The sequence below is a fragment of the Gymnoscopelus microlampas genome (genome assembly GCF_963454915.1).
Source record: "Gymnoscopelus microlampas genome assembly, chromosome: 3".
In the NCBI taxonomy this organism is placed as follows: domain Eukaryota; kingdom Metazoa; phylum Chordata; class Actinopteri; order Myctophiformes; family Myctophidae; genus Gymnoscopelus; species Gymnoscopelus microlampas.
This window is the reverse complement of record NC_139940.1, coordinates 47,763,108-47,778,750: the sequence shown is the minus strand read 5'-3', so window position 1 is coordinate 47,778,750 and position 15,643 is coordinate 47,763,108. Positions and strand designations below refer to the sequence as shown.

The window sequence follows — 15,643 nt, the reverse complement described above, 5'->3', positions numbered from 1 at the left end:
TCATTATCAAATTAAACAAGAGGTGCACGGAATATGAGAACGGCATTCAACTCGCTCGTTCGCCCCAATTACGACGCGGGGGGAAAGCAGGGGCATGCAACCTAAGGCCTCGGAGGGCGGACCCCTGGAGACGTCGTGATTACAGTAAAGAATGTCAGCCCCGAACGACAAATTGGCGATACATGTTGGGGTTACACGGTTTGCCGCTGTAGCGGATCAGTGACCGTCTCGACCTCATCCTGTTCTTCTCGGGTATCACCGTCGTGATTTTTTTTTTGTTGGCCTCCTTCGGGTTAGAAGGCTGCGGCTTCTATCTCATTGGCCAACAATGGGCCATACACTGGCGGGCTAGGTACATGTATGCTTTAAAGATGCATGTGCCATAGCCACTATGTTTTGACTCTGATGCTTTGTGTGGTGTGTGAGGACTCCAGCTTCTGTTAATGCATCATCACGGATGTAAAGAGACACAGCACATGCTGATATAAAAACCTTAAAGGAGAATTCCAAGTCATTTTAGATGTTTGCTTTGATGTGTCGCTAATCACTCACCAACATACAAAGTGGCCGTTGAATTTTCCCGAGAAGCCCCTGTTGTCCATTGTGGAGACACCTTCCACTGGCATAATGGAGTAATGCGGATAAACAAAAATCGCCTATTTTAGCAGCTCCAAAGTTGTTGTTTTTTTCCACTAATCCTCATTATGCAGTGTACTGACACTCAAACATGCACTGAATGTCCCTTATGAGCTGCCGTTCATGCAGAACGACATGGAGCTAGTCCTCAGTGTTGCCAGATTCTGTGAAAGAAACAAGCAACCAGCTCCACTTTGGAGGTGCTAAAATAGGTGATTTTTGTTTATCCGCATTACTCCATTATGCCAGTGGAAGGGGTCTCCACAATGGACAACGGGGGCTTCTCTGGAAAAATTCAACGGCCCTTTGTATGTTGGTGAGTGATTAGCGACACATCAAAGCAAACATCTAAAACGACTGGAATTCTCCTTTAAGGAAAGAGGCTTAACAAGTCTAAATAACTAAATAAAGACAAGCGGAAAAGGCTATACAGCAACTGGTGGTAATTTCTCTGCGCAGAACGCAGGTAACGCTATACTCCTGATATAAATCCAGCCACCGTTGTTATTATTCTCATCTCACACGTCGGCTGTCATAAACTTGGCCGTAATTGCGGGAACCGTGTGAGTATGCCTGCCAATCATTCCACCCCCCAGTAAGTAAGCAAGTAAGTTCTCCCCTCTCTCTCTCCAGCTCCTTCCAGAGAGGGTCCTATAAAGACTCAGTGGTCTTAATCCTGAAGGCCCCCCCCCAGCAGCAGCAGCTACTGGCCCGGGGGTGGACGCATGCCAGACACTCTCTCTCTCTCTCTCTCTCTCTCTCTCTCTCTCTCTCTCTCTCTCTCTCTCTCTCTCTCTCTCTCTCTCTCTCTCTCTCTCTCTCTCTCTCTCTCTCTCTCTCTCTCTCTCTCTCTCTCTCTCTCTCTCTCTCTCTCTCTCTCTCTCTCTCTCTCTCTCTCTCTCTCTCTCTCTCTCTCTCTGAATTTATGTGATTGCAGCATTAAGCCTGATTTATACTTTCTTATACAACAGTGTCGTGTGCAGCGGTGGAAAGAGTACTCACATTTTTTTACTTAAGTAAAAGTATCAATATTTTGTATAGCTACACAATGTACTTATACCTAAAGTAGAAAGATCACATTTTGCAGAATATCCCATTTCACAAGTTTTCAAATGTATCAATCATGTTAAAATCATTTGTTGCGACGCATTGTGAGCTTGAAGAAATGCCGAAATGCCGAAATGCATATACTGTAGGGTTGAAGTGGCTATGGTGTATTTTGTAATAATAATCAAAATCTACAAAGTAACAAGTAACTCAAGTTTTCAAATAATTGTAGTGGAGTAAAAGTAAAAGTATTGGAAATCGGAAATATTTCAGTAAAGTAAAAATATAACTCAAAATTATACTTGAAAATAGCCCGATATAGAAGCTCCCAATCCGTCGCGGATGCAAACGCGCCGTGAGCTTGTACAGTACAGTATATCGGGGCTATTCTCAGCGTGCAACACCAACGTACGACGGGAGCACAAACGTTGGCATTACTGGGCCCTGGGTTTTACAGTGAGACATCACTAAATGCGTTGCCCACAGCGGAGGGAGGCCTGGGGCCCTTACCTCACCAGGCCTACATAACTTGGAGGGCGGTCAAACCAGCACTTCCCCTCTGGAAGGCCAATTAATGGCAGACTAGAAGGCCCCACGGACTGACTCAGCAGTTCCTGGGGCTGCAGCGCTGCATACTGACGCTCAGGGGGGGTTCGGGAGACGCTTATATCGGTCTCCTATAAGAGCCTCGGGTCGTACAGCATAATGGCAGAGAGAGCCCAGTAGCCAGGGGTGGTGGGGGTTTGTGGTGTGCGTGTGTGTGTGCGTGTGCGTGTGCGTGTGCGTGTGCGTGTGTGTGTGTGTGTGTGCGTGTGTCTGTTGGCAAACAACTGGCCACAGCTCTTACACCACAAATATGGCCCCACATCCCGGGGTACTAATGCGTGAACAAACACACTAATGTGTGCAAACATGCAGTCGCCGCTGCACCCACCTGACTGTGCATGCGTGGGCACACGCACACACACACACACACACGCACACGCACACACAGACACACACACACACACACACACACACACGTAAAGTGAATTGCCAAGCTTTTTTTCTGCTCTGTTAATAATAGCCTTATACTGCACTGCAAACACTCCAGGGACACCCTTAGAGGGGAGGTTTATATTTTGTTGTGTTCTTGCAGAAAGTTAAAGTTCTACTACAGTAAGCATTCCGTACCAGCGTGTGACACACAGCTCCTTTTCTCTTATAGTTTTTCATCACGTGTGAGTTTTCTTTTTCTCCCTTTTCAAACGGCACCTTTCTGTATATTGTTGTGTAATCAGCAGCCAACCAAAACCACGTCCCGAATGGGTCCGAAACTGAAGAGAAACTAATGCGAGACGGGCCGCCCTGTGATGTCGCCTCAGAGACACGACAGGCCGTCTTGCATGAGAATCCTCCATCCGTGTTAGTCTGACTGCTTCAATCTGGGAACGCATCTCTGTCATTTTAGATTTCTTTGGCAAAAAAAAAAAACGTGAAAATGCGTGCAAATCTTACGAATATATCTTTTTTAAAGTGATTGTTTGTAAAACATTTTGTTCCAGCGACCGCCAGAGGCAAAGATTTGAGTTACAAATGTTCTCCTTTTCACAGGTTTTTCCAAAATAGCAGATCTACGAGCTCAAAGCAAGACACTCGGTGCCGTGCTGGACACTGGACTCCTCTAACTGGTGTCTGAAACATTGTGCGCACACAATAAAAACAAGGGGGGTAAATATAGTCAGTCTTACGAATATATATATATATATATATATATATATATATATATATATATATATATATATATATATATAAATTCAGTGTGAATGTTGGCTCCCAATGTCAATCTATCAATCAATGTCACACGTCCATGGTACCCCCCGACACCTCAATGCAGTGGCGTACCCACTGTAGAGGCAGGACAGGCGGCCTGCCCGACAAAGATCTCGCCTCCCCATAGAAAACCCAAATAACCCGTGTGTCCTCAAAGATTTGGTGGGGGGAGGGGGGGGGGGGGTGCAAAAAGAATCTCGCCTGCCCTAAATGTAATTCCTGGGGACGCTACTGCCTCAATGTTCCCAGAACTCCCGGCGTTCGTATCCCTTCAGCACAACATCAGACAGAAATTCCCAAAGAGGGACTGACTGACTGACTGACTGACTCCAGCCTCCTCAATCCATTCTAATCCAAGAAAATATCCAAAGGCTCTGCATGTCTGTCGGCTCAGGTCCTCTGGTCTTTTTCTGGACTACGTCCCACGATATTCCAAGAATTACAGATGAGGATTCCCAGATCCCAGATTTATTTTAATGGCATTCATTAATATCTATACTAGGAGAATAGCAGGGGGGGGGGGTCTTCTGAACGGCACACATCAGACCACCGATGTCCACGTGAGTGCGTTCTGAGCACATTGCCTGCACTACAGTCGGGACTGTTGTAGAAGTCGTGAGTTAAAACGCTTGTGAAAATAGCCGATCTACAAGCTCAACAACGTGTCGCGGCGCGACGCGTTGTGAGCTTGTAGATCTGCTATTTTCATGGTCGCGAGACGCCCGCCCGCCCGCACGCACGCGAGTACGGCACAAATCAGGCTTAATCACTGGGTGAGATTACGGCAGAAACGGGCCTGAGGGTGGGGGGGAGGGGAGGGGGGATGGGGGGATGGAGATGGGGGGCAAAAGCTCTCCGGGTCCCAGTCTCCCATATACTTGGAGCTCCGTATATAACGTGGTGTGGAAGTGATTATGGTCCCCCCCCTTAAGCTCCTGTGACATGGATATCTCTTGGCTCTCGGGGAGCGCTCTCTCCGTCGAGAGGATCATACTTTAATCTGATTGTAAAGACGCGAGGCATGACACAGGCGCCTGTGGAATGTATAACCTGTCATTAATATCCAGCAGCAGATGGACGCCAGCGGTCAATTATCAGCCAGTCATCATCATCATCGGGAACTCAAATATGCGACCGGACTCGACCCGACCGGACGGCGCTCCCAGTCCCACCCCCCCTCCGGTCCTAGTAAGCAGTGGATTGGATCAGGCCTGAGAGACGGCCGGCCTCCATTTTAAAAGCAAGTTACTTTAAGCCGTTCGAACCGGACGGGACGCATCTGTGTCATTTTTAGATTTCTTTGGGGCTATTCAAAAACAGCAGATATACAAGCTCGTAGCGCGGCACCGAGTGCCGCGCTACGAGCTTGTATATCTGCTGGGTTTTTTTTTTTAAATCTTGTAAATTTGAGCAAATATGTTGTTCCAGGGACCCCCAGAAGAAAAGATTTACAAGAGTTAAAAGAGTTACAAATGTTCGCTTTAAAAGATATATATATTCAAAGATGTTCACGTTTTTTTAAAAATAGCAGATCTACAAGCTCATAGCGCTATGAGCTTGTAGATCTGCAATTTTTTTTATAGCCAAAGAAATCTAAAATGACAGAGATGCGTCCCCGGATTGAACGGGTTAAAAACAAAAGAGAGAGAAAGAGAGAAAGAAAGAAAGAAAGAAAGGCTGGACACGACATAAATTCCTTTCTGTGAAGAGAGGGGGAAAATAAATATCTTTGAGGTGAGAGCTGCTGTTGAAAGAGAGGAACTGCAACGCAGTAAAAAAAAAATACATGATTTACAATAAAAGGACGACCAAAAATGCAACACAATGGAACAAGTAAAAAGGTAAAGTGCCTCATCAGGGCTCGTTTATTAGCGCTACCGTCATCCAAACGAGCGCCGCCGGAGCGGTAGGGGTCGTGAACCCTGTGCACATCAACGCCATAAAAAGCCAGCGGGGCATTATTAGAAAATAATGCCCCCCTCTTCCTCCTCCTCCTCCTCAGACAAAACGGTGTGTGTTTAATGACACACATTCATACCAGGAGGGTGTGTGTGCCAGTTGGCACCGCGTGGCACCCTGGCGCGGCCCACCGTCTTTGACGAGAGAAGAAGTAGAGCGCTCCGACCTCGAGGCTCTCTCTCTCTCTCTCTCTCTCTCTCCGTAGAAGAGCCCCATATAGGCTCCTCAAAACCATTTCAGACAGGAGGCTGTGTTGCCAGGTTTAGCGAGAGAAACAAGGCAACCCCCGGGTCTATGGAAAACAAGCCCAAAGGAAGCGACTATACAGGCTACATGAGCCCTGTATACAAATAGCACATCTACAAGCCTCGGCGACACGTTGTGAGCTGGTAGATCTGATATTTCTTTTTTTAAATGGGGAAGAAAAAGTGAGAAATGGGGAATATTGTTGAAAGATTTTAACAACACAAATCTTGTATGGGGGGACGTCCCTGGCATAAAATATTTTCAGATGGGGAGGTCCGCAAATACATATTCATTCATTTGGGGCGGTCCTTGACATGAAAGAACATTCGGAAGCAAGCCCAAAATAAGCAACTGCAAAATATAAGTCACTTATAATAAATATACGTGACTTTACTGAAAAACAAGCCCAAAGTCGCTTATAAAAAGCAGACATGGCAACACAGACAGGAGGCTGAGAAGAGACACCGCTGACTTCTCCTCAAGGCGTCCAATAGCAACAAGCCCAGAGAGAGAGCGGCTTATGAATTCCCAAGTTAGACAAATAAATCCGTAGATGTTTGCGGTCGGTCCGGTCGAACCAGGAGCCGCCATGATGCCAGCCTCCGGTTTGACATCAGCCGGAGAGGAGAGGAGAGGAGAGGAGAGGGAGGGGAGGGGGAGGGGGGGGGGGGGTGGTGCAGTGGATGTCATATCAACGCACTCCATCACCATATGGAGTTAATAAAGGGACTGGGCTATAGAAGCTGTACGCCAATGAAATAGAGATGAAACCAACACGACTTTTAAACCTTTTCCATCCTTCAAAGACCCAGGCTGAAGAATTATGTCAAGGCGAGGCTATGCTATACATGGCTGCTGCCGCTATGTTACCAGCCCGGGCCAAGCTTTTTTTCACAGAGAAAGTGAGCACATTTTTTGCAGGCCAGAATTGTATTTGTTAACCCTTTAAGACCTGAGGCCGCGTCTAAAAACAAATCTAAATCCTAACAATTTTTCGGAAAAAAATATAAAAAAATAATTTTCACGATTTTTCAGAAATAGCAGATCTACAAGCTCATAGCGCGGCACTTGGTGCCGCGCTATGAGCTTGTAGATCTGCTATTTTTGAATAGCCAAAGACATCTAAAGTGACACAGATGCGTTCCAGGTATCAATGGGTTAAGTGAGGGTGTGTGTGGGGTTGTGTTCGGGGCCACCTTTTTGTGGGGTAGTTAAATTCAATCAGGATGAAGGCGTGACTGATTCCTCTTGTCTGCACTTCTTAAGTACTTCATCGATGACATCAGTGGACTGGCTCTGCCAGGGTGAGGCAGGCAGGCCGGGTATTTTAAGTGGCACGCATGGAGGAATGCTATTACATGGGAAGTCTTTTTTTTAGTCTACGCGGAGCTGTATGCTTCGTTTCTACGCATAATGGCATGTGAAAAACAGCAGGTCAGCAAGCTCACACAGCTTGTAGATCTGACATTTTCATCGCATGGCACTGTTGTGCGACGAAGTAGTTGCTGTCGGGCAGAAGCCTCTTAACTCCATAGTTTAACTTTTAGTGTTTTTGCATAAATTAACGCCCTACTTGATCATACTACAGCGTCACCCAACAGTCTCAAAAGTAGCAGATCCACCTCGTGCCAAGTTTGGCACGAGGTGGATCACGAGTATCCAAATCACAAGCTTGTAGATCTGCTACTTTTGCTATTTTTGAATTTGAAACCTGAAAGGTAACAGTTTTGGACATATGAGGTTTCCACCCGACAGAGACGATATATTTCAGGCCTTACAAGCCGCCAACACGGCTTTCCCAATTCTTCAGAATTGATAGAAAGACCAATGATACCTTGATAGATGTTTTGGGGATATATAAACATGTTCACTGTATTATTGTCTGAGGAAATGTCCCACTGTATCAATATCATAATGTAAAGACTTTTGACAAGAATAGGACCTATCAAAATGACAGTGAACACGTTTCAGAGGGGAGTTGACAATAACAGGAGGGGATTTGAATCAGAGAGTGCTTTTGTTTTTATCCGTTTTGTTTTTTTAAATTTGATTTCTTATCTTAAAAGCGCCTCAGATAATTTGGTGAGTGGATGATGGGCCCCGACGGAGGGAAAGTTAGTTCCTCTTCTACGGTTCCATCCGACCCCTGGGAACAGCTCATAGGTGGGATGAGGGATTATGCCGGGATTATATCACTCTGAACAGGAACAGGCTAGCTGATCCCAATCACTGTCATAGACTCACATTATAGGCAGGCGAGCAGGAAATGAATACACCCCCCCCCTCTCTCTCAAGAGATCCAGAGATATATGTATGCCTCTCTCTGAGGATACAGTACATCACATCTCGCGCGCACACGCACACGCACACACACACACACACACACACACACACACACACACACACACACACACGCACGCACACACACACACACACACACACACTTATGTTCTTTCTGTGTATTGTATTTGTCTTTCTTTAATGCTGACATTTTTGGCCGGGTCTCGCTCTAAGTGATCTTTGATCTCAAGTGGCTTACCTGGTAAAAAAAAGGTTAAACACAACCACAAAAACTCTCTTTCAAAGCGGCGATCGCACTGTTACTGATCCTTTAACAACTCCAGAGAGAGTGTACAAGTATATAACCCTTAATGGATAAATTATTAACTGATTTTTACTGCGCAGGAACAATTTTGCTGTTGTTTTTTTTTTTTTACCTCAAGTCAGAGGGTTGCTTTTCAAAATCCCCTTTACAAGCTCTAATAAAAAAAAAGAAAGTAGAAATCACTACAATCACTCGCAGAATAACACGTCTTTATTTATAGCTTCAAAACAACTACGTTGACCGCAGAGAGCCCCGAAAACGAACTCTCGTACAATCAAGGCTTTTTTTTAAAAAGAAATTGGCTTATAGGAGCGCAGAGCAATATGCACCTGCGAGGTAGCGCCAGGGACCCCTTGTGTTTTCAATCAAAAAAACACCACCCTGGCCCCTGGCCCAGCCCAACGTCTTTTAAGAGTGCAGAGAATATACGACCGGCCTTTTTATGGGCTGTTGTTCCGAGTTTTACCGCCAGTGTAGTAATTCCGTACGCCCTTTCAATAGCGTAACAACGCATCTGTTTGCCTTGTGAAGCGGCGCCAGATTTGAAGGACACGAGAGGGAGGGAGGGAGGGTAAAGATTAGTCTCTAGTGCACTGGTTCTCAAAGTGGGGTCCGAGGACCCCTAAGGGGTCCTTGGGGGGCGTACCAGGGGGTCCCCAGCTGAATTAGTTACAATTAGTTACTAAATTAACGTTACAATCATTTTAACCACTTTAACCATCTGTTATACTTTGGCTATTCAAAAATAGCAGATCTACAAGCTCATAGCGCGGCACAGAGTGCCGCGCTATGAGCTTGTAGATCTGCTATTTTTTGAAAAATCGTGAAAATGTGTGCAAATCTTTTGCAAATCTTTGAATATATATTTTTCAAAGCGAACAAATCTTTGCTTCTGGCGGTCACTGTCACAAAATATGAGATGAGGGTCCGCAGACAATTATGTATCATTTTGGGGGTCCTTCACATGAAAAAGTTTGAGAACCACTGCTCTAGTGCACTGGTTCTCTACGTAGGGTTCCGTGGACCCCCAGGGGGTCCTTGAAGGGGGTTTCAGTGAGTCCGCCCGCTCCCCAGCTAAATGATTTTATAGTTAGGCACCAATTCAAATGCACCTTTACTGTACGTGGTCTGTAATTCCGATTCAGTGTACAAATGGAGCCAAATGAGAGCGAGGGAGAGACAGAAACAAGAGAATGAGTTTAGAGAGAGAGGCAGAATAAAAGTTGTTCTCACCCTCCTTCCTCCTGGAAGCCCTCCATCTCGTCTCTCTGCTCCGCCAGGGTGGACTCCAGGTCCAGGTAGCTTCCATTGTGGGACAGCTGGAGGGCACAGTCATCCAACTGCATGGGGACGAGGAGGGACACAAATCACAGCACGTTACAGCAGGGGTCTTCAACGTTTGCTTTTCAGTCCAAGGACCCCCTTAGCTGAGAGAGAGAGTTGAAGCAGGGACCCCCCCATCCACTACACATTGTATAAAATCGTGTTGCAGATTAAACTTTTTCATAGATTTCATTGATCGCTTCATAGACTTGTTCGACAGCAGCAGTATCATTGTGTAGAGTTGGAGTTGGATTCATGTTAATGTGTGTTTTCAGACATTTAACCACTGTCTTAAACCCTCAATACTTAGAAAACTTGACCTTTCACTCTGTACTTGGTCTTGTTGCTGAAAATGGCCGATCTACAAGCTCTCCTTACGAGCTTCTACGGTAACCTTGTACGACCAAAACTGTACCTTTTCAGGGAGTGGTTCAAAAGCGTATTTAGTCCAAGCTCTTGTATACTTTTCATTGATTAAATATTTTTTAAACCCCACCAAGAGACATAACCACTTTCAATTTGGCATATTGTGTGCATGTCATTACAGGTGAACATTTTAAAATGTTGCCCAATTTGTTTTAAATAGCAACAATAGTTGATCTACAAACTCAAAATGTGCGACACGTTGAGAGCTTACAGATCTGTTATTTTCGCTACGTTTGTGTGACATCGTCATACTGTACAACACATATAAAATAGGGCAGACAGTGTAATGAGCTGGCAGATGTATGTCAGTCAATGTGTTTCTAACCCACCTCCACAGGGAATCAGAATCAAACCCCCAACCCCCCAGCAGGCAGGAAGGCAGCTCAAGGTGGTGTAACTGTAACTCTAACAACTCTTCAGACAACTTTGAGAGTCTTTGTTACTGAGGTGAAGCTTTTCAACAGGGCCGCTGCAGCTGGGAGACTATCTCTGAGGCTTTTTTTGGAGAAGAAGCTGCTCCAATTCACAGCAATGACTGATGATAACAGCAATACAGCTTGATTCAAAGTCTCTTTAACCGATTAAGACCTGAAGTGTTCCAGGAACCCCCCAGAAGCAAAGATTTGAGTTAAACATGTTCGCTTTAAAACAACATATTCAAAGATTTGCACACATTTTCACGATTTTTCAAAAATAGCAGATCTACAAGCTCGTAGCGCGGCACTCGGTGCCGCGCTATGAGCTTGTAGATCTGCTATTTTTCAATAGCCAAAGTGTAAAATAATGCTTTTTAGCTTAAATCAAAAGGTGACACAGATGCGTTCCAGGTCTTAATGGGTTAATCTATTCTATTGCTAGTTTGACCACTTATATCAAATATTCTTTATTCTAATGTGACTAATAACCGAATATAGCCGATCTACAAGCTCACACAACACGTCACGCTGCATTGCTCTGGCTTGTATGGAATCCGAATGACTCAATTGTTGTGGTGACTCAGAACCTGAATCCCGTCTGAGGCCTAAATTACATATTAAACTGGGAGGTCATTGAATGAAAAAGGTTAAGCATCACTGGTGTGGAGAGAGAGAGAGAGAGAGAGAGAGAGAGAGAGAGAGAGAGAGAGAGAGAGAGAGAGAGAGAGAGAGAGAGAGAAGAGGGAAGTGTTGTTAACCTTACACTGCAGCACATTAACCTATTTATATTCACAGGCTGACGGGGTCACCAGCTCCACCGGCCTTGGAGAGGAGGACGGCTAAACAAACAGCACCACGGGAGGACACACACACACACACACACACACACACACACACACCCCCCCACACACACACACACACACACCCCCCCACACACACACACACACACACCCCCCCCCCCCCCACACACACACACACACACACACCCCCACACACACACACACACACACACACACACACACACACACACACACACACACACACACACACACACACACACACACACACACACACACACACACACCCCCACCCACACACACACACACACACACACACACACACACACACACACACACACACACACACACACACACACACACACACACACCCCCACACACACACACACACACACACACACACACACACACACACACACACACACGCACGCACGCACGCACGCACACACACACACACACACACACACACGCACGCACACACACACACGCACACTAACACACGCACGGGCGCACACGCACACATGTTACTGTGAAGACACAGCAGTAACATCTGTCCAGATGTGTGGTGGCTGGGGTTCGGTGTTGTGCACTGTACCGTCACTCCATCCATGAAGACACAGTAACATCTGTCCCCGTACCTGGGGCGATATACAGGGCTTTTGCTTCTGCTGCCCCCCCCCCCCCCCCCAACCCTGAGGAATGCACTCCCCAATACACTCAGAGAAGCCCCCCCCCAACACCCCCCCACCCTCCAATGCTTCAAAACCCACCTCTTCAATAAGTCTCCAGCTAACTGCACACCCCCCTGTTTCACCATTCCACTGTTTTAATGTCTTTTATTTGATTGTTTTTCCTAATAAAGTTGATTGTATTTCGTTGTTTTTTCCTCCCCCCCCATGTAAAGTGCCTCTGGGTATTTAGAAATGCGCTATATAAATTTGAGATATTATTATTATTATTATAGTTATTATTAGATGTCTGGTTGGGTGAACACTGCACCGTTTCTCCATGTAGACACAGCAGCATCATGTGACGAGACCACTAAACTTCCTGAGGGCCAATTCATTTCTTCGAGCACTCTGGGTGTACAGTATGGTGAAAATAAGCACTCTGGGTGTACAGTATGGTGAAAATAAGCACTCTGGGTGTACAGTATGGTGAAAATAAGCACTCTGGGTGTACAGTATGGTGAAAATAAGCACTCTGGGTGTACAGTATGGTGAAAATAAGCACCCTGGGTGTACAGTATGGTGAAAATAAGCACTCTGGGTGTACAGTATGGTGAAAATAAGCACCCTGGGTGTACAGTATGGTGAAAATAAGCACTCTGGGTGTATAGTATGGTGAAAATAAGCACTCTGGGTGTACAGTATGGTGAAAATAAGCACCCTGGGTGCATAGTGAAAATAAGCACCCTGGGAGCATGGTGAAAATAAGCACCCTGGGTGCATGGTGAAATAAGCACCCTGGGTGTATGGTGAAAATAAGCACTCTGGGTGCATGGTGAAAATAAGCACCCTGGGTGCATGGTGAAATAAGCACCCTGGGTGTATGGTGAAAATAAGCACTCTGGGTGTATGGTGAAAATAAGCACCCTGGGTGCCTGGTGAAAAGAAGCAGCGCCGAGTTCAAAAGACCACGCAGGGTATTTCCTCCAGGTGAATGAAGGCACGGCTGCACATGTAAACAAACACAACTCAGTCTTAATGCGGAGCGTGTTTGAAATGAAACAAACGGGATTGCTGCCATGCCTTGATGTGGCGGTGATCCTCCTCACCACAAATGACAGTAAGTTAATTAAAAAGAGGAGGGGGTGTGGGGTGGGGGGGGGGGGGGGGGGCTGGGAAACACATTACAGGACAGCATGCTTTGATGTTTGTATTACTGTAGTACGGCAATAATACAGCAATGCTCAACCAAACAAAACATGTGGTTGACTAGGATTACTCTCTCTCTCACCCTCTCACCACCCCTCTCTCTCTCTGTCTCTCTCTCTCTCACCTAATCCACTCTATCCCTCTCTATAACACACACACACACACACACACACACACACACACACACACACACACACACACACACACACACACACACACACACACACACACACACACACACACACACACACACACCTGTCTGATTTGTGAAACAGCGTGAAAGAAGGAGATTTTTCAGGAACAGCAGATCTACAAAGCTCATAGCGCAGCACAAAGTGACGCGCTATGCGCTTGTGCATCTGCTACTGTTGAACAGCCAACGTATAAATGGATAAAGCGGTTATAAAATGATTGTGATGCCGCATATTAACACAGTTTTGCTGGGGACCCCCTGGAAACCCCGTCCCCTAAGGACCCCTGGGGGTCCCCAGACCTGCACTTTGAGAACCACTGGACTATAATATACACTTGACCAACAACAAAACACAAGGTTTTATATAAAGTCAGGAATGCAGCCGCTGGATTTCTCAATGTGTGTCTTATTTTAGTAAGACTGGGGCAGACACAGAGTGGCCAAAGAAACATATCAAATACTTTGTTCTGTTTCAGTGGGAATCTTTCACCACACGATGTACCACACAGTGTGTGTGTCTCATATACACACTATGTACCACACAGTGCGGATCTCAACCTGAAATAGACAGAAAAATAAAACACACCGAAGCTGAATTTGAACCAGTAATTAACCCATTAAGGCCTGAGGTTCCGATTCTACAAAACGTCTTCCAAATCCTAACAGTTTTTTGAAAAAAACGTATGTTACTATGTCAGTGGTTCTCAAACTTTTTCATGTCAAGGACCCCCAAAATTATATGTCTTTGGCCGCCAACCCCCATCTCAAAGTAGTTTGTTCCAGGGACCCCCCCCCAGAATCAAAGATTCGAGTTAAAAATGTTCGCTTTAAAACAATATATATTCAAAGATTTGCACATATTCTAACGAGTTTTCAAAAATAGCAGATCTACAAGCTCGTAGCGCGGCACTCGGTGCCGCGCTATGAGCTTGTAGATCTGCTATTTTTGAATAGCCAAAGTGTAAAATAATGCTTTTTAGCTCAAATCAAAAAGTGACACAGATGCGTTCCCGGTCTAAATGGGTTAAGAAATGAAAGTTCTCTCTCTGTGGAAGGTTGAGATTTCCAGACCCTACTGTAGACCTCTCTGCCAGACAGATATATAAAAATAGAACAACTCTAATCCACCGTATCTATTATGAATCCACTGGTGATTCTCAATGTGGGGTTCAGGGACCCCCCATGGGGGACCATGGAGGATGGGTTTCAGGGGGTACCCCCTCCTCCAGCTAAAATGACCCTAAATCGAGCCTTACAGGTCTGTAACTCAAGAGTGTCCAAATGGATACGGGTCCTGTATGTAAGGGTCCATTTGGTTGCATTTGTACGCTCACAGAGTTAAAAGAACACTGAGGATTAAAAAAAAAAGAAAGAAATCGTTATCAAATGGGGGGCCTACGGCCTAATGCATATCAAACCCTGAAAATAAAAAGGTTTAGAATCAATGCCCATCGTTAATCCATCCATCCATCCAGTCTCTTTGGGTCCTATATCCTTATATGGTCTGTGTCGGGTGGAAACCTTGTATGTCCAAAACTGTTACTTCTCAGGATTCAAATTCAAAAGCATCCAAAGTAGCAGATCTACAAGCTCGAAACGCGGCGCTTTGCGCCGCGTTTCGAGCTTGTAAATCTGCTACTTTGGATGCTTTTGTGACGCTGTAGTATGATCAAGCAGGCCGTTAGTTTACGCGGAAAAAAAACACAAAAACGTTGAATAATGGAGATAAGAGGTTTCTGCACCGACAGCAACGTTATATAATGACGTTGGACGTTGTTTTCACTGATGATTACAGGACTATAGTCCCGTATCACCACCACCACCAGGCCATGGTTACTGTATAATCCACGGAAATGGCTCTTAATCCAGTGCTTCCAGATTATCAGATTTATGTATGCTGCATGGATTAAAGCGAAATGTGATGCATCGTCAACCCCCCCCCCCCCCCCCCCCCGCCCCTCCTCCTCTGTGTTGAACTGGCGAACTGGCCCTACGTTACGGTGGCCAGGAAGGTCCAAGCTGGAAAACCAATAGCAGCTCTGTGCTGCTCTCTCTCTCACACACACACACACACACACACACACACACACACACACACACACACACACACACACACTGAGGTCTGGCCTCTCCCTCCCTGTGACCACAGCACTGTGGCCCTACTGGCCGAGAGAGAGAGAGAGAGAGAGAGAGAGAGAGAGAGAGAGAGTTTAAGGCAGCAGTCAAGAACTAAAAATAAACATACAACAATTTGCAATTTCAGAGATGTTTTTCTGGGTCTCTCACACACACAGTGGATGGAAGGA

At 45.7% G+C, this 15,643-nt stretch overlaps 1 protein-coding gene across 1 annotated transcript in view; it reads right to left on the bottom strand.

Annotated features, from left to right (window-relative positions):
* fhod3b (formin homology 2 domain containing 3b) overlaps nucleotides 1-15,643 on the bottom strand; it is a 193,667-nt gene that overhangs the window by 165,556 nt on the left and 12,468 nt on the right. The window contains exon 2 of the mRNA XM_084052364.1: nucleotides 9,539-9,645. Coding sequence (XP_083908490.1) covers nucleotides 9,539-9,645 — 107 coding nt within the window. The remainder of the gene's footprint in view (nucleotides 1-9,538; nucleotides 9,646-15,643) is intronic.